Source organism: Heliconius melpomene, chromosome 15 (genome assembly GCF_056956725.1).
Source record: "Heliconius melpomene rosina isolate 202511_hmr_F chromosome 15, ASM5695672v1, whole genome shotgun sequence".
Lineage (NCBI taxonomy): Eukaryota > Metazoa > Arthropoda > Insecta > Lepidoptera > Nymphalidae > Heliconius > Heliconius melpomene.
In genome coordinates this window covers 4109371-4132959 of record NC_140403.1, presented here as the reverse complement: position 1 = coordinate 4132959, position 23589 = coordinate 4109371, and the positions used below count along the sequence as shown (strand labels likewise).

Here is a 23589-nt window from a genome sequence, read left to right as displayed (position 1 = left end):
CGTCTTAGTTTTCCTGGTACTCCGTTTTAGACCTCCGAAATGACAATCCTAAAAACCATAAGCAGCAATAGAAATGACAATAATTACTGTAGTTTTGTCAAATGTCAATTGTCAATTCAATTCAACATTTATTTTATTTTATTGATTAATGGAAGAGGATAGCGCTCATCATGACAAGTATAGTATTTTTAATTTTTTTTTCATATTGATAAAGTTATTCAAAATTAAGCTACGAACAAAAAAGGAAAACTGATGCAATAATTACTTAAAATTTACTTCACAGTATGTCATACGATAAAAAGAAAATTAATTATCGTAAATATTCATTAAAATTTACAGGTGCTGTTAGAACATATGTAAAAGTAAAACCAAGCTTAAAAGATGAAATTAGAAGAGATATAATAAACAACCTGAATATTAGAATTGGTTCGGATATAAATAATTTGGTGAACGCTTACGAAATTGAAAATGAATTATTAATTAAAAGAACGCAACTTGAAAATAGTGTAAGTACGAAGTTGGTTTATTTAAATATTTTTTTTTCTAATTATTATCAGCTTAAGATATGAATATAAAATTTCAGTTACATGCTGTTAGTGATGAAGTTCCAACAAAATTATCATCAGCTATTAAGAAAGCTGAACGAAATTCCAAACAGATTGATGCAATTAGAGAAAAAATGGATGTGTTGGTAAAAAAAGTTGATAGTTTTTTTACAAAAACCCAACCACTGATGACAGAACTTGACAAAAGGTTTTCAGCTATTCATAGACTTGAAGAAATTCTTGCATATTTTCAATCATATGCTAAAGTCGAAGAATTAAGGTTAGTATCAAATTCCTATTTATATTCAGAACATTCATGTTTTTATTTCTAGGATATATAGAAAGTAATTTTTTGCTTGTATTGTTATGTTAAAAATATATGTTTTATTCTTCAACTTCATACTGTATATAATATAGAGTAGACAGAGGGAACATGTTGTTAAGACATTTTGTTCCTCACTTTCTGCTAAAGTTGTGAGCCAGGGCATGTTGAGTGGCAAAACTCAACTTTGCGCTTTTGTCTTGGTCCCAGAGCAAAATAAATGAAAATATTAATAAATAACAATTCATCCAAGTGAGAATTGTACCCATTATCATTGTGTTACAGTAGATACGCTTCTGCCCCTTTGTTTGTAAATTAACAATTTTATGAGGTAAATAATAAACATTTATTTATAGTAATCAAATGAAACAATGCAAAGAGGATGAACAACTTGTAGCTTTATATTCAGAATTGAAAGAAATGTGTAACAATAACCAAAAGGGCCACAGAGGTGCATATATAAAAGAGTATACACATTACTGGCATAATATTCTAAAGGAAAACCTTACAAGGTAAGATATCTGTATTTTATAACAATTATTAAATTATAAGCCTTATTTATTTACCTTATTTTTACTTAAGATGTCACTATTTTTTTACATCATAAAATCATTATTCTAACTTAAGATTTTCTATAAGAAACTCAACCTGTTGCCTATTTTGGCAGAGAAAAGTTTAACATTACATAGAGTTCTTCAAAGTCTCATTTCGCCTCTTATAAAACAGCTGTTGATAAATGTTGATATTAACTGTAACTTATGGATCCACTTTTAATTCATATATTTTTAATACATACATATATAATAATTTTCTATAGAAAGAAACATTTTTCCTTTGTGTTTACAATAAGTATATTTCATTTTGTCATATAAATTTTTTAGACATTATGAGGAAGTTCTAAAACTTCTTAACTGGCCGTTTGGTTCAGCTGCTGAAAATTCACCTCCACCAAAGGAAATTATGAATAAATTTACAAACCTGACAAGATATCTGTTTCTTATACAAGAACCGAGGGATATTATATCTGAAACTGTTTCTGGTGATTTTGCACAAGGTATATACAATTATACATCATTTATTATATGAAATATTTTTCATATATGATTACAATTATGGTGGGTACTTCATTTAAAATAATAATAATTCATATATTCTTTAATTTCAGAACAAAACCCATGTCTACCAGTAAAAATACTATTAAGGCCGTTAAAAAAACGATTCACATTCCATTTCACGGGATCTAGACAAACTGCTCGCATCGACAGACCAGAATGGTTTCTAACTCAAACTCTAACTTGGATAAAGTTACATCAACACTTTGTTAAGAATCATGTACAACCTATAGCTGAAAAATTAGATTTGAATCATATCAATACTGTGGTAGGTTATAGTTTTAGTGGTTTTTTTTGTACATTATTTAGAAATTACTCTTGATGACTAAGTCATTTAATTTAATTAATTTCGGTGTTTAATTAATCTATATATAAAAAAGAGGAGTTCCCACTGACTGAAGTATAGACACATACAGCCGTAACTGATGATGGTAGAAATGTGGAGTTTGGACAGATGTTTTTTTATGTGAACCACTCCCTAAGAAGGGATTTTGAAAAATTTTATCCCTGAAGGGGTGAAATAGAGGTAGAAAGTTTGTATGGAGAAATTTTTAAACCAGTACCAATTTTTATGAAATTTGAAATCAATCCTTTGGTCACTCTGGTAAGAATGGGCATTGAATTTCGCCACTTAACAAGTAATATGGAGAAAGGAGTGTCTTAACACTAAGCTCCCTCTGTCTACACTGCTATATGCAGGATTCAGAGTGAAACTGAGAAAAAATAACTTATTATTTTTAGGAAGAATTTAACATAGGCCTAATAGCGCTAGCCGCGGAGAGATTACACACAGTATTAGCAATATATCACAGTCAAGGGTCCAAAGGGGAGATAATAGACGTGGACGCGGCATTCGCTCACGCCGTCGATGAAACATTAGGTTTTCATAAGGAATTAACTACGACTACCGATACTGAAGTGAATAGTGTTCTATCTGTGTTGACTAAGGCGGAGACTTTCGTAAGGTGGCTGGCTGTTGAGAAGAAATGTAAGTTATTTTTGCTACTTTTTCTTAATGTTAAGACACTCCATACTCATTAAGACACTTCGGTTTCTCACTTTCTGCCGGATTCTGAAGGCATTGCGTGTTGAGAGGCGTAACTTAACGCTGCGCTTTACCTTGACGCCAGAGCATGTAAGGTGAAAATATTAAATATTTCATGCCCTCATTATTTTTTATATGTTTAATCAGTAATCGCGTATATCTTCGTAAACCCAACAATTTGGACGCTGCAGAAGTCGGATCTATCCGAGTTAAGAGTTTCTTTTATAAAAAGAAACACCTTTTCTTGCCATATTGAATAAAACCGGCAACCAAAAAAAAAATTTATTTGACATTTCAGATGCACTAGCAAAAATGGATGAAACGCTGGACAACGAACAGTGGATAGAAGCGGTGGCGGAGGGTGTGGGTTCAGCGATAGGTTCTGTATTATGGGTCCCTAGAGGCGCCGACTGGTTTATAGCATTGTTAAAAACCATTGAAGAGAGATATGCTATGCTGCCGCAGCCTGGACATAGGTGTGTATTGAGTTTATGATTATTCAGTATGTATATCGGCAAAAGGGAGTGACTGTAAGCACGAATTTTATGAGTTCGATTCCTACTCGGGGAATCACTTATTTCAGGTAACAAGGCAAGAAATGAGGAACCAAGTGTCTTAACTCTAGGTTCCCTCTGCTTGTCCCGCTATGTGCGGGATATAGCGGGAACCTTAAATCTTATTACGTCAACAGGCTACAATTTCTGGAGCTACAGCTAGAACTAATAGAGGAGTGGCGGATACGTCTCACACAGCTGCTCAACGCGGCCGCGGCCAACCTCAAGCCGGAGTGCTTCCTAGTTTCCGGACCGCATCCGCTGGTAGCGGTGATAAACGCTGCACACCACACTATGACCGTGTTACTGCAATGGGCGCACTCATTGGTGAGTTTTTGTATGAGAAGACATTATTGATATATAATATCAAATTATGTTGGTATGATCCAAAATAAAATATGGCTATAAAATACGTGTCGTATGAGAATTTGTAAATTGTAATAAATATTAGTTATTCATTTATTGACACGTTGGTCGTTGTGTGACACAAGCATGTAACGGTAAACGCGACGGTTGTAGGTTCGATTGCCACTCGGGGGAATGTATTAATATTTATTAGTTTATCTATTTCTTCGATTTGATAAGAAGGCATAACGCGGCGTCGAATTCCACAAGTGTGGGACTGGGTTTTTTCTAAATTAGCGTGAATTGAAAGAATATATATAAAGGTTCACAATATTCTGTTCATAGCACTACCTACAACTACACTACTACAGACGTCAGTTCCAACACTTCACCCAGCAGCAGCACAGAGATGAAGAGAGCATATCCTCAACCAGCTCTGACACTGATGATGATGAAGAGGACAGCGACGAAGATACTACTAAGCAAACATATAAAGATGGTAGATATCTTGACTTATTACTTAAAAAGTAAATGATAGTTCTCTTTGTTGTAAAATATTTAGTATATGACATTTCATGCTGTATGCCGTGTATAGCTGTATATGCAAGACCGCAGAGGGAATCTAATGTTAGGACACTCCGTTCCCCGCAATTTTCGCCGAGTTTTCGAGGTATTGTGTGTTGAGTGGCAGAATTTAACGCCGCGATTTGTCTTGTTACCACAACAAGAAAATCTTAAATAATTCCGGCTCCCAAGTGGAAATCGAACCCATAACCGTAATTGATTATATTAATTGTCGTAATTTTAACGTTAGAAATATTTCAGGCGAAGAAGTGGATGAAAGTATGTCTCTAAATGAAGTGGAAGTCAGTGCTAAGAAACTGGCTTTGAGCGAAATGATCAGGAGAAACTCATTCCTGGAATCCAGTCAATATGATATTGATATTGTAAGTGTATTTTAGTATTAAATAGTAAAATTTTAATTATACGTAAATCGAAATTAAAAGTTTAAAAATCGAAATATGTACAATACTGATAGTTACAAATAAAGAAATATATATAGTATTGCTTCCTACATATGAAGTGGCATAAGGATGTGACTGTAACGCGACGGTTGTGGATACGATCGGCACACGAGGAAATGAAATATTTTAATTTCTACGCTCTGGTGTCGAGGCAAAGTGCGGCGGTAAGTTCTGCCATTCAACACGCAATGCCTCCAGTATTTGGCGGTAAGTGGGGAATGGAGTGTCTTAACACTAGGTTCTCTCTGCCTACCCTGCTGTGTGCGTGATACAGCGTGTAGCTGACTGCGGCAAAGCGCAAAAAGAAAGGTTTAGCATATATATACGAATGTATGCCCGCTTCATTGGTCCTTTGTAACTTTGACATTTTTTTTTCAATCGTGTAAATACCTCATCAATAATAAATACAATTCCCCATCCATTCCCAGACATCACCAATAGCCAACCTAGCGGTCGCGGAGCCGCTCTCGGACGAGCCCGTAGAGGATGGCGGCGTGTTTGCGGACGCGCCCGCGCTGCTCGGACACCTTCGGGACGAGGGCGTAGCGGCTCTCGCGGTCCATATCATGTTGGAGTTCAAAGCCAGTATAAGGGACTATAAGAAGCAGAAGTGAGTGTTTATGTTTCAATTGGTTGTTGGGGATTTGATATTTGGACAATTCTACTAGTTGCAGATACTTATCCGATAAGGGTGTTATTGCAGCTGAACAATTGGTAAATGTTCTACCACCGGTCTATTGATCGATTGGTCGATAAATCTTCTAATGAATTAGTATATCATTCAGTCAGTTTATTGGCGAATCTGCTAATCTGATTGTATTTAGGTTCCGTACCTCAGAAGGAAAAAACGGGACCCTTATAGGATCACTTTGTTGCTCGTTCCTACGTCTATCAAAACCCCTTTTTCCAAAATGATTTTTTATACATTGTAAACCTTCAATAACTATATAAAGAATTTTTAATGTAAAAAAGTCTGTTGTGACCCGATGGCACAAGAGCGCAACTGGGGTGGGCTTGATTACCACTCAGGGATATGAAATATCAATAATAGAATAGAATGGAGTGTCCTAATTCTAAGTTCCCTTTACCTTCCCCGCTGTATTCATACAGTGTAAAACTGAAAAAAAAGAAAAATATTCCCTCATTGGCCTCATCATAAATTACAGATGGCACTCCATGCTGACGATGGAGGAGCTGGCGCTGTCGGTGTCGCCGGCGCTATGCGGCCCGCTGTCGGCGCTGTGTGCTCGAGTGCGCGTGTGCAGCGCCGCGCTCGCACCGCGCCTGGCGGGGCCCCTGCGCGCTAACGTGGCCGCCAGCGTGGACGACTACTTGTTCGAGGTTAACAAACCTAACAAAAACAAAACAATATAATTGATAACATAAACAATATAATGATTAATATTGATATATTAATCATCATTCGTCGATATGAAGTGTTTATTTAAATTTATATTTTAATTTCTTCGTTCTGGTGTCGTTACCAGGAAAAATATTAAATATTTTATTTCCTTCACTGAGAATCGAATCCACAACCTTTGATTTCGATTCAATAATATTTTCTTGTCTACCAGGAGGTGGTACTAGAGAGTTGGTTCAACACGGGCGGCACGATACAGTTCACGTACGACGTGAAAAGGAACCTCGTGCCGGCGTTTACGCCTCCCAACAAAGTGGCGTCGCAATTGAATCAATTACCTAAGTAAGTTTTTATGAATATATTTAATATAATTATTTTAGGGTATGAAGAGGGTACCTAGTATTTATTAAGATATTTCGTACCACAATTTTACGTTAGATGAGAGAGAGAGAGAGACATTGGATGTTGTGTGGCGGAACTCAATGAAACGTTAGACGCTGACGCCCTACGTCACGAGGACGTCATCGGTGAATTTTATTTTAATAAATCAATAGTATTAACTATTACTATAAATTTAAGTGCTCTATAACTTTCAATATATTTACAAATCTAGTGTCTTAACACTAGGTTTCTAGGTTCCTCTAATAGGTGTCGGGTACAGCGTAAAGCTGAAAAAATATAATAAAATTAATACTAAAAAACTAAAACTAAAAAATAAAACATTTCAAACACTGCAGAAAGAAATCCGGGTTTATGGCAAGATCGTTTATCAAAACATTTGTAAGTTGTAACATTTTTACAGACTACTGGAAGCCTGCAAACTTCTCAACATGGACTACGAAGACGCCCGACGCCTTCGCTCCCAACTATCAAAAGAAAGCAACGAAAGTATAGAACAACTATCAACTCTGCACGTCGAGAACATTCTACCGTTTCAAGCTCTCCGCATATTGAATCAAAGGACTGACCTGAGCGAGGCGTCGTCGCCCTCGTCCGTTATGGAGTTGTTCTGAAGTTTCGAAGGAGGCGGCGTTTAAATTCGTTAAATGCCACGCTTTGAGCATTTGATGTGATTTTTTTGTTTGGTTGTTGGAGTATGGTACAAGTATTACTGTTATTTGCGGCAAGCAGAGTTTTTGAAACAGTTAAAATAATTATTCTGATGTTTAATTCCATAATAATAACAGCTAAAATATTAACTTTATATAACAAAACAACTGTACCATTTCTTAACAACATGAAGGTGGAAATAAAGCTTCTCTTTCGTAACGGCTAAAGATATATTTTCTTTGAAACTTTATTAATATCTAACTCATACTATACAATACGACTGACAAGCCGTGGTTAAGTTTTCTAAACTTTTGCTCATTGTACACTCGGGAAAATACTGAAAATAACAGAATAAAATCAAATTTGTGCAGCCATCGACGGCGTCAAGGCGGGCACGACTCGTCGACCGTATTGTATTTTTTACACATATGGCTTTACTATAATATTTTTTTAGGAGGATAGTCAGAAAAAATCTAATGTTATAGCACTCTGTTCCCCGCTTTCTGCCTAATTTTGCATGAGGCATTGTGCATTGTTTTTGTGACAATGATATTTATTATGAAGATGAAACCCATTGTCCCAAATCCGTGAGGCCGTCGTTTCTGTACCGTACTATTGTAGGTTCGGGGAAATGAAATAATTTATTTTTCCATTTCCTGTTCTGGTAACGAGGGAAAGGTTAGCGTTGATTTCCGCCAGTCGACATGCAATGTCTTAAAAAATCAACGGAAAGTGGGGAATAAAGGTGTCTTAACGGGTAAGTAAGTGTCTCAACAGTGAGTTCCCAGGCTCCCTCTGCCTACTCTGATATGTGCGATAAAAAATAATATGTAATATAGTGGTTCAATCCGTCTTTTCTTCCGTTTAGCAATTTATATATAGCTATCTACCTCCCTCACTTATATACATTCAGGAATGAGTAGTGCTCGCGTGCGTGGTATTTGATATAAACACCACCTCCTTAAAAGTAGTTTTATATTCAATTAATATGAATTATCCATAGTAATATAAATTATTCATAATAATATAAGGTATTTATTACAAATAGAAATAATAAAATTTTATATTTAAATTGGTGTTATGACGTTAAAAAAATATATTAATTTATTTGGCAATGGTTTTTTCCTTTATTTTTTTAAGCTAGAATATTTTCTACGCATTTATTATAATTATTAATTTATAAGAATTATTAATATTTATATTGTTATTCTTAGTTCAATTTCATTAATATTTATCACTATGTTGCAAAGCAAAATTTGAAATTTTTTAATAAATATATTTTTAATGTTGTATATTTTTCATTTTTAAGGTTTTTTATGAAATAAAAATATATTCATTAAATATATGAATTCTGTTTGAAAGAAAACACCATATCTTATTTGTTTTTTTATTAAACAACAATAGCAATAATTAAAATTATGTTATCGTATAAAAGTAACCTAATATCTCAGATATGATACACATAAATAGTTTGCACGTCAGATTCATAATTATAGTTAATTGTTATAATATAATTATCATACCACATACAGATCTATTGCATGGCACAAATGAACACCAACATAAATACCAAACATCGATCCTTCTAGAACAAAGATTTGTATAGAAAATCACTTTTTTTATCATAAATTTTTGGCGTAAAAAATGTATACTATTTTTATATTTTATTAGGATTTTGAAACACAAAAGTTAATGTTATCTGTAAAATTTAGTAGAAAAAATAACTTTAAAAGGTAATAAAACTTTGCTCTACATAGGATACGAATTAAGATTTAGTTACAAATTGTTCACAGCCCTTCAATTTTTAACAATAAAATTCTTAGTGAACAAGACGCGTTTTTATTTAAATGGTTTAAATAAATAAATACATTCATTTACTTATTCCTAATTTGAACAACTCGACAATTGTTTTGATTAGTCTCAAATCATTTGTTTGTTAGTATATTTTGTACATTTAAAAACGGCAAAAAATGCTAATATTGTAACTTCGCCTGCGATTTATTTCGTTTATGAAATATAAACTTCATTTAACATTTTCCAGCAAGCTGGGTTTAATTATTAAATTTTACGGTCTTATATTAAAAATATATTTACTGAACGTTTTAATATACCTATATATTTTAAGACATTTTTGTACTCACCAAATTTATCTTTTGATTCCTGTTTAGTCTTAGGTTTATTTTTTTATTATATTTTTTTAAATCGAAATCTATCATTAACTAAACTATTTAGATCAAACAGCTTACATAATCGATTCAATTATATCGATTTTTTGTAAAAAAAAACACAAAATTTTTTTTTGCTATTAGAGTTGTACTCATAATATCAATAAATAAAAAAAAGAGTAAACAGGATATGTTCTACAGTTGTTTTACATAAGATTTCGACTCTTTTTTAGGTTAATTCAATAATAAGATTTCGATTACATTATGTGGCCTAGTAATCGTATTACATAAAAGTTTCACAACGCACATACATACTATACACTTACATTCATACTTTGAAATACGTAATATAAAGTTCTCGAAAGATATAATACAATTCTATTATATAAATAACATTTTAGCTTGTTAACGGTACATGACTTCCTTATTCGATAAATCACTCTTAACCTAAAACATGATATGTAGCTACGAATAATTACTACGATTATGTCCAATATTGATATTAGGTACATAATATACTAATATTATCACATAGCACTGGCTGAATTCAATAAATCGCCAATATTTTAATATGGCTTTTGTACTTTTAGATACCAGAAAAAATACTTTGCATACTATTTGTTAAGTAAATTGCTAAGTACCAAACCATTCTGTGGAGCCCAATTCAGTAATTCTTGAGTATAACAATGACATTTTAGCACAATTTAATATTTAATACTATAAATAATCTACATACTGATAATAAGACAGCCTTTTCTTTTGATGCTTCAGATAAACGTTAGAAGTTTTACAATCAACCGATTGTTTTGCGACCGAAGTGCAGTATAGGAGCACTTCAAATCGATTTTAAATCGAATATTCAAAATTGTCCATCTACCAACCCTGTTAACCGTATATGGTTACGGATTGACATAGTATGTTTATTTGGTTACAACTTGGCTTCACTATTTACTGCATTGCTAGCTGATTGATTTGTGGCGGCTTCAACTTCCTGTTGTTTTTGGTCTTGTGAAACAGAATTCCACCATTGCTCGTCACCAGATGCCCACGCCACGAACACTAAGTTCGTTACAATGAAAACTGCTAAGGTAATCCAGAACACTAATCTCCACTGGGTTAATGTGCTCTGAAATGAAAAATAATATAAATTTAATAGTTATTTTCTCTGCGTTCTGCACGACGGTTGTGGGTTCGATCAGTGGTTTCGAAAAATTTGGCGGGAAACAGAGTGTCTTATTAGGTTCCCCTTGCTAACCCTTTTGTGTGAGGGTACCTTTAGAAGCAATTTTTTTCTAAGTATTTATCAAGTAAAATCTTTGTATAATTATTAAAATAAAAAAGTCCAACTTACATCAGGTGTCAATAATCCAACCAAAAATGGAGCAATAATGCCTGTAATAGCTCCTATGCCGTTCACAATCGCCATTATAGTGCCAGCGTAGTTGCTGCTCAAGTCCAAAGCGTTTACCTTCATGCCAGGGTAAAAGGCTCCCATAAGTCCCATAGAAGCAGTGAACAGTATGACGACTGCGTCAGTGTTACATCCTGAGTACGAGGCCAAGATCATGCAAATTCCGGGGCCGACGGAAGCTGTAATTGAATTAAAAAATATTTTTTGATATAAATTACAAGCTGATACAAGTCTTAGAGGTTGTATCAAATGGTAGAGGTTCTGTGTTCGATATCCACTGGAGAAAGTCAAATATTGAATATCTTCATCGCTTCGGCGTTGAGTTCCGCGAATTCCGTGAATTCGGCGAAGAATGGAGAACAATGAGCTTTTAACTATTTCGTTAAACGTTAAGTGATACTTTTTCTTACTTTTATTTCTTTCATCGTATTATGTTATAAAATATTATATTTTATTGCTGCAAGCTTAAAAACTCAATTCAACCTCACCATAGTTACTAGTGAATAAAGTCGGGCACTCTCTAAAAAAAACTTTTGTCAAAAGAATATCCGACAAAAGTTTCTCAACAAGAGTCGGTTCCTAATCTTATAGTCTACAATATTTCAAAGACCATTCCATATTGTATATACTATAGATGTCTTACAAAACCAAACATTTCACTTTTGCCAGCGACTAACGTGCATTATAATTATCGACCTTGCGGTGCCAATCAGCTCGATCTGCCGGAACACATCACAATACCAGCTAAAGTGTTCTGACACGCTTTCTCAACTTCATCATTAGTATTCTTCGTAGCCTCACGGATCTTAATTATGTGCCAGAGCTGATTGTTCTAGTACTTGGGTATTGCTTAATCCTAATTACATTGTAAGCTAACCGGAAATATATTTTTATTTGTGAAATAAATAAGAAAAATGGTTAATTATTGAAATTATTTTTTTCTGACTCGATCCTGATGTTGATTTTCCCGATTTTTAGTTCATAATTAAATATTCCAATCGGGACTGGACTTAGTCCCACTTTTCATAGATTATTTTCTCACGTTGTGAGTTTTTTTTTAAATTATTTTATTTTTTTATTAGTTACTAACAATTTAATAGTACTTATGTATAACCACGTTGAAAACTTATCTGCCTTAAAGGGTAAACCAAAACATTTTTGATGTTTTTCCATTAAAAATGTTTTATAAATAAATAAATAGATTTTTGGCGAAAAAATCACAATTTTTTACTTAACATGTAATTTTCCCTGATTAAAATCTGACAACGGTGATGTGGATATTCAAATGTTATGTCATTAAGATAAAATTTAGTACCATAATTTTTAACATACATAAAAACCTAAACCTTTAAGACCATCCTAAAGTTCTATTATTAGAATGTGACTCTCGTCATTGATATAGCAAAAAGACTCGACCTTAATAATGACCCGCTATAGTTCCATTGAACTTGGCACCAAAACTCTTGCCAATACATTAAGCTGTCGAAATGTAGTCCCATTAAGAAATCCAATATGCCGAGGTTTTATAATGCATAAAAAGCACATATATACTTATATTTTAGTAACGATTTCTTTAAGAGTTTGTTTGCGGTTAAATAGTAATTTAATACTTTTAAGAAGTTATATAAGTATACCCTAAATTTATTAATCTAAACTGAAAATTAATGGTTTGAGCTTTTGTCGTTGAAAACTTTTGAATTTTTGAGGTAGAAGGAATTTAAGTAAAAAATGGTAATATATGTCCTATGATGAAAAGACTCGATGCTATTGTTAAACCTATATTTACTCTATTTCTAAAATATAGGAGAAGAAATCCTGCCGAGATCTTAAAGCAAATTATTAATAGATAATGCTTTACTAATAATACAATAATTATTTTTATTTCGTAATTTTATTATGACTAAAGGCGCTGTTAAGTACAACACGCAATGTCTCGAATTCGGAAAATCGAATGTCTTAACACTTAATTCCCCTCTTCCAACTTTTATACGGAAAATGATAAAGTTCAAAAAATTTTTTACCTATAGTAGTAAAAGTCTTCCTAGCATTAGTAACTGTCAGCCAGTTCCTCTTGACAATTTTATCGCACATCCAACCAAATACGATAGAGCTGATCCACATGACAACGTACGGGAGGGCAGCGAGGGTCCCGGTGCGGTGGATGTCGAATTTTAGTACCCCAGTCATATATTTTGGAAGGTCTGTTACCATTGTGAAGTATCCGTAATCGTGGCCGATCTGAAACAAACATATTAAATAGTTTAATTTTATTTTTATTGTCTTGAATACTATTCTTCTTTCTATTCACGCTGTATAGCAGGCAGGGTAAGTAGAGGCATTGCGTGTTGAGTCACGAAACCCAACGCCGCGGTTTTGCCTTGGTACGAGAGCAAAGAAATAAAAATATTAATAAATAATAATTTATTCCCCCAAGTAGAAATTGAACCCACGACTGTCGCTTATACAGTCATACGCATGTGCCACTGCGAGTGGACGGAATCTTTCAGTCATTGCCATATTTTAAAGTTTTAAACTATGTAATTAATATTGTATTATTCCAAATATATTATTATTATATTAGACAAACTCTACGACCTTTATCAAATACTAGTGGACCCGGACGCGGCTACGCCTGCTTCAACTATAAGAATATTTATTAAATATATTCATGAAATTATTTTCAATTTTCAATAGAATTAGTAAGAAAATATAAGCTTAAATAATCAAAAGAATAGATACACATTATTAGAAAAAAATATCTGAGTTATTGAAATGAACCAACAAAAGGATTAAAAGTAACTAAAGGATAGGTATTCTCAATATTAGAAAAAGTACCTAAAGTTTTCCGTGCGTGCGTACATAGATATCGACTCTACGAAATAACTAAACATTTCTCTCTATTAAGTAGGATAATTTTAGCGGGCAATATCAAATAAAATAAGAAGAGAACCAAAGTGTAGTTTAAATTAATTATAAACAGCAAATAATTACATAAACATTTACAATAGTTCGAAAATGTATGAAAATTTATAAAACCGTCAACGTCATCTGCCCGTTCGCGTCGGTCATACTATACCACTCGTAGGCTAGGTCATTTCGAATCAGTGACATCTCCTTAATTATTTATTAGAATGTTATACAGTAAACTATAATTTCAATTTAGATAAACTGTTAAAAGTGACTATTATATTTATGTTCATAAGGATGAATATCAAAATGTCGCGGTAACGGTTGCGTAGCGACGCGACGGTTGTTATTAACATGGCAGAATAAATTGCATGTCAAATTAGAAAGTATTTTAAAATATATTAGTTTATATGTGTAATGTAATGTTATATAGCCTATAGCACTTCGGAAGAATGCAGCTTTCATATAAAACAAAAACAATGAAAATCGGACCAGTAGATCCAGAGATCTTAGCGTTCAAACAAACAAACAAACAAACAAACTCTTCCGCTTTATTATATTAGTATAGACTACAGATGCTATTATAGTAGCATTTGAAATTAATTGAATTTATTCAAGGAATTTCAACTAAAAATAGATGTAACATTGATTTGTACGAGGTCCGCTAATTCAAGAGGCGTAATTTATTTACAGAGTTCACGGCTCAGCGAACAAACTGAATAAAAAATGGAAATCGAATTTCCTTATCTAGTTTAGCATCGATCATTGCATTGTTGGGTAAGTGAATAACATTCCAAGGACTCTAGTGGGCCGTGGGACACACGTGTACCTGGTGTTGCTCTATCTTATATTAATTGCTTTTCGTTAGGTAAGTTTTAAGTGCATAGTAGGTATCTTTTTATCTTTTATCTAATTAAAATTTGTGAAATTTTAAAAATTGTATACTAAAATTATAGAGTTAAAGTTTATTTAGTTATAGTCCGTTTATCGAGAAAATTATTCTGTTACGTTAAGATCGTCGAGATAAAATCGGAGATAGAATGTTACAAAAACCGAAGAGCTTGAGAGCTTTCTCACTTACTCTAATTAAATAGTTAAAAATGATTTTTTAAATATTTTATTAGAGTAAGTTACTAAATGCCGAACTAAGGTTAAAAGAGGCTCTCTTAGCGCAATAGCATAAGAGTGTCCCTAAACGCGACGATTTAAGATTCGCTTCGCTCTGGTAACAAGACAAAACACGATCACGATCATCTATCTGGTAACGCAATTACTCGAAACATTCGACGTAAAATGGGAAACGGAATCTCTAAGCACTAGGTTCCCTCTGCCTACCCTGCCATGCGGGAAACAGCGTGAAGCGGAAAAAAAGTTAAAATTAGTAAACAGTAAGCTAAAGGGTAAGTAAAAATACGTACCTGTGCGCAAACCAGGGCCCATAGTGGAACTGACATAACGATAGCTTTCCAAGGTATAGCCGATGGCTGGCTGTTCTGATGCCTGCCTAAAGCCTCTTCTAGATATTTCTTTTCTTTGTCCGAAATGTAGGGATGAGACTCAGGATCATTGTAGCATAGAAGTGCCTAAAATAAAAAAATAGCTTAACTATTTTTTTTTAAGTATTATGAGGCCAGTCGTGGCGCAGACACGAACATGAGACTGTCAACGCGACAAGTAGTGGGTTCGATTTCCACTCCAAGAAATGAAATATTTAATATTTTCATTTCTTTGCTCTGGTGTCGAGGCAAAATACGGCGTTGAATTCCGCCACTTAACACACAATGCCTCCTATATGTGTAATCCCTACATGTGTAATACAGCGTGAAGCTGAAAAAATTACTATTTATGAAGAAATATTTAGCAATGCAAATCTCATATTAAATACATTAGATTATATAACATTTAGATGAAAGAAAGTAAAAGTAAGTCACTCAAGATTTAATATTTAGCTAAATTGTGAATGATAATGCAATTATTAAGAATAGTCAAGTAATTATTTTTAACTTTTACTTAGTATTAATACGTCTTATTTTTTATTTTTACTATATAACTAGAGATAGATCATAAAATTTTATTTTTTATTATTGTTATATAAATAGATATAATTAATTATTAATTAAGCTTAGAGGTATAAATATGATATATCTACCAATATGGGTAGTTTTCGACTTACCCATAAAATGAACCAGAGTATGCCGATGCTGCCAAAAAGATAGAATACTGATTGCCACTCGCCGGTCTCCTTAATCACCAAACCTGAAAAATAGGTTCCGGCAATGTTCCCAATTTGGGCTCCCCCGAATACTAATGAACCCATTCTTCCTCTTTCGGAGACGGGTGCCCATCGCGCCAACATCGCGTTTAAAGCCGGGAATGTTGTTCCCTGCAAATACAACGAAATCTTAATATTCTGTAACATTTAAAAGTAAGTAAGTAAAGTAATATGTTGTGAAAAATCAAATAAGTATAAAGTAGAGGCCAGTCGTGGCGAAGTAAACGCGACTGGTTGTGGGATCCCTACTTTAGAAAATGAAATATATACTTAATATTTAAAATATTTTCATTTCTCCGTTCTGGTGTCGAGGTAAAAGCGCGACGGCGAGTTCCGCCTCTCAACACACAATGCTTCCAGAATTCGGCGGAAAATGGGAAACAGCGTGTTTGAACACTAGGTTCCCTCTGCCTATCCTGCTTTATGCAGGAAGGAAGGAAGCTGATAAAAAAAAAAAGAATATACTATAACCGGTTACAAGCTACAGCCATAAATAAACATAATACTAAAATAATCTTTACTTCTCCAAGCCCTTCCAAAACTCGTAAAACGATAAGTCCTGTAGCACCACCAGCACTCACAGCCCAGGGTGTGAACAGTGTAAAAACAGCAGTACTTAAGACCCCGAAGCCGAGACAGTATTTCCCTCCAAATCGTTCAGCAAGCATACCACCAGGTAAGTGGGTGATGATGTATCCATAGTAGAAGGCACTGAGGATGATACCTTGGGTTTCTTCATCCCAATTGTAACCACTTATTTCCTGTAGCAAATATAAGTTTTTGAATTAAATACGGTTATTATTTTATTAGGAAGCGCGTGACAGTAAACGTGACAGGTTGTGGGTTTGGACTCGAAGAAGTGAAATATTTAATATTTTTGTTTCTTCGCTCTGGTGTCGAGCCAAGGCGCGGCGTTAAGTTACGTTACTTAACACGTAGGTAATTTCTCCAGAATCTGGCGGAAAATAGGGAACGGAGTGTCTTAACACTAGTTTCCCTCAGTCTGTCCTGCCTCGTGCGGGATACAGCATGATGCTAAAAACCGCGTTAAGTAAGGTTATTATTTTATTAACCTCTACATACTTACATAAATTATACATTTTATTGGTCAATTTCACAAAGTATCATATTAAATTAAATTAATGTTTATTGTAAAAACAATTGCTTCTCACTATTTACTCATATATAACTTGAATGAAACTCGAAAATTAGCTTGTAATTAAAAATTTCGTTAAAATTTTTCTACAAAACTTAAATAAATCGTTTAGAATTGTCATTAAAAATATAATTAATTTTTCTAATGCTCTTAACAATTGCTTATGTTATTGTTTTTGGAACGTTAAATAATCATAAGAAAAATAACTAAAGTAATATAATCCAAAAAATAGTAAAAAACTCAAGAAATGATTCCGTTATTATGCAAATTGAAACAGGTTGGGGTTCGATTCCCACTCGAGGCAATTAAGTATTTGATATTTCTATTTTCTTCATTCTAGTTGAGTACCGCCACTCAACTTATTTACTGGTAACTAACAATCTCAACACTAGATTCCCAGGTTCCCTCTGTCTACCCTGCCATGTGCGGGATATAGCGTGAAGCTAAAAAAAACATAAAATACACAAAATACCTACATAACCTAGATATAGATATGTACATCCGCTTGCACCATAAAATTAGTTTTAATTAAGCTACCTTTTAATTTCGCACGAAGCAGCAAGGCTGTAGGATATACGATCACTTACTATTTATATTATAAACCTGATTTTAATTAAAAACAGTGACTTCTTGCAAAAAGTCAAATTAATTAATTAAAGTACCTAATATTTTTAATAGATAGATTATTTTTTAGTTTGCACATAACGTTTTTCCGCCCTTTTTTTTATTATTTTAGGTCCTTTGCTGTTTGTTATCAATGGTTGCCTGTAAGAGATTGCTTGAAGCAATAAGGCCTTTGCATATTTGTTTTTTTTTATTTATTTCTTTTCTGTATTATTCTTTTTCTTTTATTTGTGTGCAATAAAGTATAAACTAAACTGAACTAAATTAGATAGATAGGTAGAACTAGCGTTCAAAATCAATGGCTATTAGATTTTTAATTTAAAAGTAAATTAGGACCGTGAAAGATTTAGTTTAATTACTTGCATGGATTTGTTCTACAAACGATTCGAGTCGGTCGAAGCCGTCGTGGCGGATGGACGATGTAACGCGACGGTTGTAGGTTCGATGCCCACTCGAGGAAATAAAATATTTACTTAAATTTAAATTTGCATTTCTTCGCTCTGGTTTAAAGGCAAAGGCGTTAAGTTTCGCCACTCAACACGCAATGCCTCCAGAATTCCACGGAACAATGTCTTAACACTAAGTTCCCTCTGCCTATCCCGCTGTGTGAGGGATACAGCGTGTTATTTAATATTAATTTGAACTATTTGTTTATCGAAGATCGAATTTGCAATAGTCAGATGTTCGTTTCGGTTATTCACTGAGCATTAGTCACAGCTTTGTTGGTCAAGGTTTGGTTTGCGGCTTCCACTTTCGAAACACTGGTTTATATGAGGCAAAATATATACTGTATATTTAAATAAGTATTTCTGAGGAAAATGTACTAATATAATATCTATACATTTTAGTTATTTAAGTTAAGCGGAGTTGTGAAATATATTTTACAGAGAGAGATGGTTCACTTATTATTCTCTTATATAAAAAAAATATTTTTTATAGTTTTTTCGGTTTGGTTACATAAATAACCGTTGGTAAATAAAGTTTCCATAAAAAAAAATCTATTTCATATCCCCATGCCCTACATAGAAAGGTAGAAAACAAATATCTACAAACAGCTTCCTAAATTAAGTCTCTGCTATTCCTATAATAATGTATTAAAAAAATTTTTTTCTATATATATAGCCGATATAGGAAATTATAATCCATGACTAAAACTTAAGTACAATTAACATTTACCGTAGGATCAGAAACGATTTCATCCAGGTCCCCCGGACAGGAACCTCCTTCGGTACCCACAGAGGGGGCGTGCCGTCTCACCATCTGTGTAATGGCAATGTTCAGACAAACGCGCATCGTGTACGCGTTGGCGACTGCCAGAAACCCCATGATCGCCATCACCCATCTTTGAGGTATCACGAATACTGTAACAATAAAAGAGAAAATAATTAGTATATTATTATAAAATTAATTTAAAAAATATTAATTAAAAAAACGCGACAGGTTATGGGTTCGATTACCACTCGAGAGAATGAATTATTATTTATTAATATTTTCGACGGACGGGAACGGAGTGTACACTAGGTTCCCTCTGCCTACCGTGCTATATACGGGATACAGATACCAAGATTGTGAGCTTTTTTTGAAAGTCATATGACTTTTCGAAGAGAACGTATGCGGAAGAGAAGTAAAGCATTTATCAAGAACTAAGATATAATAAAATCTATCCACGTATAAAATACAAGAAATACAAAGATTACATATATATAGTCATCTTCTTAATTTTCCCCCTAGCAATATAATATTTAATATTCCAGTCAAGAAGTTTATGTTTATAAAATGAAACGAATATTAACACACTTCCTTAATTTTAAAAGTCGGTGAGGTTAAATCTATTTGAAATTCCTCTCACATTTATATTTAGCGTCTAATAGTGTTCGATTATTTATTTCCTTATAGAATAATCATTGACTAAGATAATAATCTTTATTGTTATTTGATATTTATTATTTTAAATATTTTTTTTTTCTGTTTAGATATTTTGTAATAGCTTCTAGTTAATTGTATATTTTTTATCCATGGTAGCGCAGTGCGACTATAAGCGCGACGATTGTGGGTTCGATTCTCACTCGAAAGAATAAAATTTTTAATATTTTCAGGCCAACTGCTTTGACTTAATACACAATGCCTCGAGAATTCGGCAAAAAGTGGGGATTGGAAATGTATTAATAGGAACGGAGTGTCTAAGGTTCCTTCTGCCTACCCTGCCATGTGCGGGTACCTCGCGTGAACATGAAGCTAAAGAAAATAAAAAAGACTCAAAAAATTATATAAGGCCAGGGCTGTCCCTGTGGCTAAGTATGCGAAGTTGACCCTCACTGGATAGAGAGACACTTTAAGAAGAAGAATTAGTTATAAGCAAATTTTATGTCTCCTAATTTTTTTTTTTTTTTTATGGAAGAAGGATAAGGCAAACGAGCGTTCGGGTCACCTGATGGTGATCACCGCCGCCCACGACCTTTGAGGTGGAGAAAGACGCGAATTTTGAAGGTACCCACAGTATATATATACAGGTATTTAAAAGAGTAAACAATTGCGAATTGCATCGAAGATATCGTAATTACTATTTATTACGTATTTCATCAAGTAACATCACTATTGAATCAGATATGCTCATATTGACGTAATCATGAAAATTTTATACTGGGCTTTAATATGCAACATTCAATTATTTTTTTAGCTTCACAGTCTATACGTCACATGGGATGGCAGAGGGAACCTGGGAACCAAGTGTTAAGAAACGCCGTTCCCATTTCACACTTCGGTTGCCCGATTCCCTCTGCATATCCTGCTATGTGCGGGATGCAGCGTGAAGCTGATTTTTGAAGAAGATTATTGTTAAAGTTGCAACTGAAAATGTGAACATACAATTTTCAATTATAAAATACAATTTGAAATCTTATTTATAATTTTCATTATACAGAAAAACCTAAAATATATTATATTTTCTTTTTAAATAAAACCCTGTCCTCTTCATTTAAAAAGGTAATTTTCATTTCATTATTTCAACATAAAAATAAGTATTCCAACTTAAAACAATACCCAAAGCACTATTATACAACTTGTTTTTTTTTTAAATTATTATTTGTTAATCGCCGTTAACCATTACGTTTGTTGGCGATGTAACCCATCGACCTATTGACATAAAAAAATATAATAATGAAAAAATAGACTACATTTTATATTTGAGGCCAGTGACTGTAAACGCCACTGGTTGTGGATTCGATACCCACTCGAGAAAATGAAATATTTATTTAAATTTATATTTCCATTTTTTGGCTCTGGTGACGAGGCAAAGCACGGCGTTTAGTTCCGCCACTTAAGACGTAATGTATCCAGAATTCGGTGAAAACTGGGTAACACTAAGTTCTCTCTGCATATCTTATTATGAGCGGGATACAGCGTGAAGCTGCTTTATTTTTTTATTTATTTTATATTTTATTATTGTAATTCATAAAGTAAAAGAAAATAATTATACAGCTTATAATTACTTTTAATATAATTTTGAACTCAGCGACTGTATCTTCAAAATCGGTAGTAAGAGAGGTCAACGGAATTAAAATAGGAAGCAGTAGAAGGATTATCGCGCTACCAATAATATATGATTCAAATACTTTTGTATGCTTTAAATTATTATCTTTTGTCTGAGAACAATGCTTTACTATATAAGATGCCATTTTACGTTAAATGTAATACAAGTTTTATATTTCATAGTTGGCGTCACCATAATAATGAAACTTGCATAATAAAAATCGCTTCGAAAATAATTATAGGAAATTGGTTCTCATGAACAAGACAGTCTAAAGAATGAGTAAATACTAATGTATATTACGTTCAACAAGTCTTGGCCACTTTAAAGTTAGCTGTAAACGGCTACGCAGATTTGGTTTTAGGATTTTTTTAAACTTATGGATATTTTCTTTCCGAGTGAACAATACGCACACGTTCAGGAAACCTTACTTTAATGCCACAACTCGTTGGCCGTACTATACCCATCCTTAATTATACAGTCCCTCTAACATGCTGTCTTTGTTAAGTACTGCAACGTTACGGGTGGACGAATATAAGTTTCTACAACAAATTGATGAACATTGTATTGAGAACGAAATAGGTTTTTTGCTATACATAGTACAACTAGAATAACTTGTTGAAATTTAAGTGATTGACTGCTAAACTACCGTAAAATAGTCTCGAGGCTATTTAGACGGTCGTCATAATATTGTGCCTAATCTTAAAAGTATTTAGATTATTAAACCTTCCGACTTCACGATGTATCCCGCAGCGGGGTACGCAGAGGGAACCTAGTGTTGAGACACTCCGTCCCCCATTTTCCGGAGGCATTGCTTGTTGAGTGGCGTAACTCAACGTTGCGCTTTACGTTGACACTAGAGCGAAGAAATGAAAATATTAAATATTTCAATTCCTTTTCGAACCCACAACCATTCTCGTTTACTGTCACACACTTGTGCCACTACGCCATGACTGACTTATGGCTAGGTTATTAAACCTCATATTCTGTAAATAATATTGTCATGATAATCATTCTTAAGTAATACAACATGCAATATCTTACGTCTCCTAATCAATATTATATGTCCATTTTGTTTTTCCTGGGTGAGGAAATATAGTTAAAATTTATGAAAAATATTAATATAAACTATTTTTTTTTTCATCTATAATTCAAACAATAGTATGTTTATATGAGCGAACGTCACGCTATACCACAAAAATGGAGTTATCGTTTCCGTTCTACTCTTTCGGAATACTAAAAAGAGAGACGGGCGCGCCGTTAAAATTCCCGTTGAAAAGCATCGAATTGTCTACCGTCCGAAACATCGGCCCCCACCTACAAAAACTGGCTATATGGAAAAACTGGGCACGTCCTACCATCTCGGTCACCCAAATTGGTATTGGAACTGAGAAACTCGTTAGAAGAGTTAGTTTTTGTTGTACTCCACGCAGATTTCTGTTACATCGCAATCGCATTCCTAATATCGTATGATCCCGCCAGCCAATGGCAGATGTAAACCAGTTACCTTCACCAGACAGGCCGGCGGTGTAATTTCCTACTATCGTATCATAAACTGGGTTTCATTTACTATTATTATTATTATCTTCACGCTGTATCCCGCACCCAGCAGGCTAGGCAGAGGGAACCAAGTGGTATGACACTCCTTTCCCCACGTGGTTAGTGGAACTCAACGCCGCACTTTGCCTCGACACCAAATCGAAGAAATGACTGAATTTCCTCGAGTGAGAATCGAACCCTCAACCAATCGCGTTTACAATCACACTTGCCCCCCTGTGCCTCTAGGCCACGAGGCCACGAGGCAATATATATTTATAATAATTGGACAACTTCATGTTACAGTTATAACGTCAATCAGTAGTTAAGAGTTACGGGTGACGTTCGTAAACTGTGAAATTTCAACATTCTATTTGTTTAGTTGGTGAATGGAACTAACAATAATACATCGTTAAGTTAAATGTTAATGAGATATTCATCAATGACGTCAGTGAATTAGAAATCTAAATAAATATATTTCTAAATTACTGATTTTGTTAAAAAAATTAGTAAATTTTATGGTACATTTAGAATAATATATATTTTTTACACTTTTCGTATTGAAAGTATTCAATTGCTACATAACCAAAGCTACAAACATTTGAGACCAGTTGCGCAGAGGCAAACGTGCGAC

The 23589-nt window shown here is 33.7% G+C and overlaps 2 protein-coding genes across 4 annotated transcripts in view; one reads left to right on the top strand and one right to left on the bottom strand.

Moving 5' to 3' along the window:
- Window positions 1-17: 17 nt before the first annotated feature.
- Window positions 18-9188, top strand: Rint1 (RAD50 interactor 1). 2 transcript variants are annotated; one of them, XM_085197883.1, is made up of 15 exons: window positions 18-177; window positions 340-506; window positions 584-825; window positions 1224-1379; window positions 1749-1921; window positions 2033-2247; window positions 2721-2967; window positions 3323-3500; window positions 3716-3905; window positions 4269-4422; window positions 4749-4870; window positions 5377-5558; window positions 6115-6289; window positions 6523-6650; window positions 7111-9188. In XM_085197883.1, the coding sequence occupies exons 1-15, from the start codon at window positions 171-173 to the stop codon at window positions 7319-7321; spliced, it is 2547 nt and encodes an 848-aa protein (XP_085054009.1). In that variant the 5' UTR covers window positions 18-170; the 3' UTR covers window positions 7322-9188. The 2 variants fall into 2 exon arrangements, with proteins under 2 accessions (XP_085054009.1, XP_085054008.1); XM_085197882.1 differs by lacking the exon at window positions 18-177 and having other exon boundaries at window positions 187-506.
- The window catches only part of LOC146531361 (putative inorganic phosphate cotransporter), a 33325-nt gene continuing 18467 nt past the window's right edge, over window positions 8732-23589 (bottom strand). For both annotated transcript variants that reach the window (XM_085197885.1, XM_085197886.1), the window contains exons 2-8: window positions 19070-19254; window positions 16635-16874; window positions 16015-16224; window positions 15260-15424; window positions 12956-13172; window positions 10875-11113; window positions 8732-10649 (exon numbers count right to left, since the gene is read on the bottom strand). In XM_085197885.1, the coding sequence (XP_085054011.1) occupies window positions 10452-10649; window positions 10875-11113; window positions 12956-13172; window positions 15260-15424; window positions 16015-16224; window positions 16635-16874; window positions 19070-19254 (1454 nt within the window). In that variant the 3' untranslated portion in view covers window positions 8732-10451. The remainder of the gene's footprint in view (window positions 10650-10874; window positions 11114-12955; window positions 13173-15259; window positions 15425-16014; window positions 16225-16634; window positions 16875-19069; window positions 19255-23589) is intronic.

Bases quoted from the DNA above. Each gene is read 5' to 3' on its own strand.
- Rint1 (XM_085197882.1), top strand. From the start codon at position 285: ATGTCATACGATAAAAAGAAAATTAATTATCGTAAATATTCATTAAAA. The intron at 4,423-4,748 runs GTAGATATCTTG...GAAATATTTCAG, and splicing joins TAAGCAAACATATAAAGATG to GCGAAGAAGTGGATGAAAGT. The intron at 6,651-7,110 runs GTAAGTTTTTAT...ACATTTTTACAG, and splicing joins CAATTGAATCAATTACCTAA to ACTACTGGAAGCCTGCAAAC.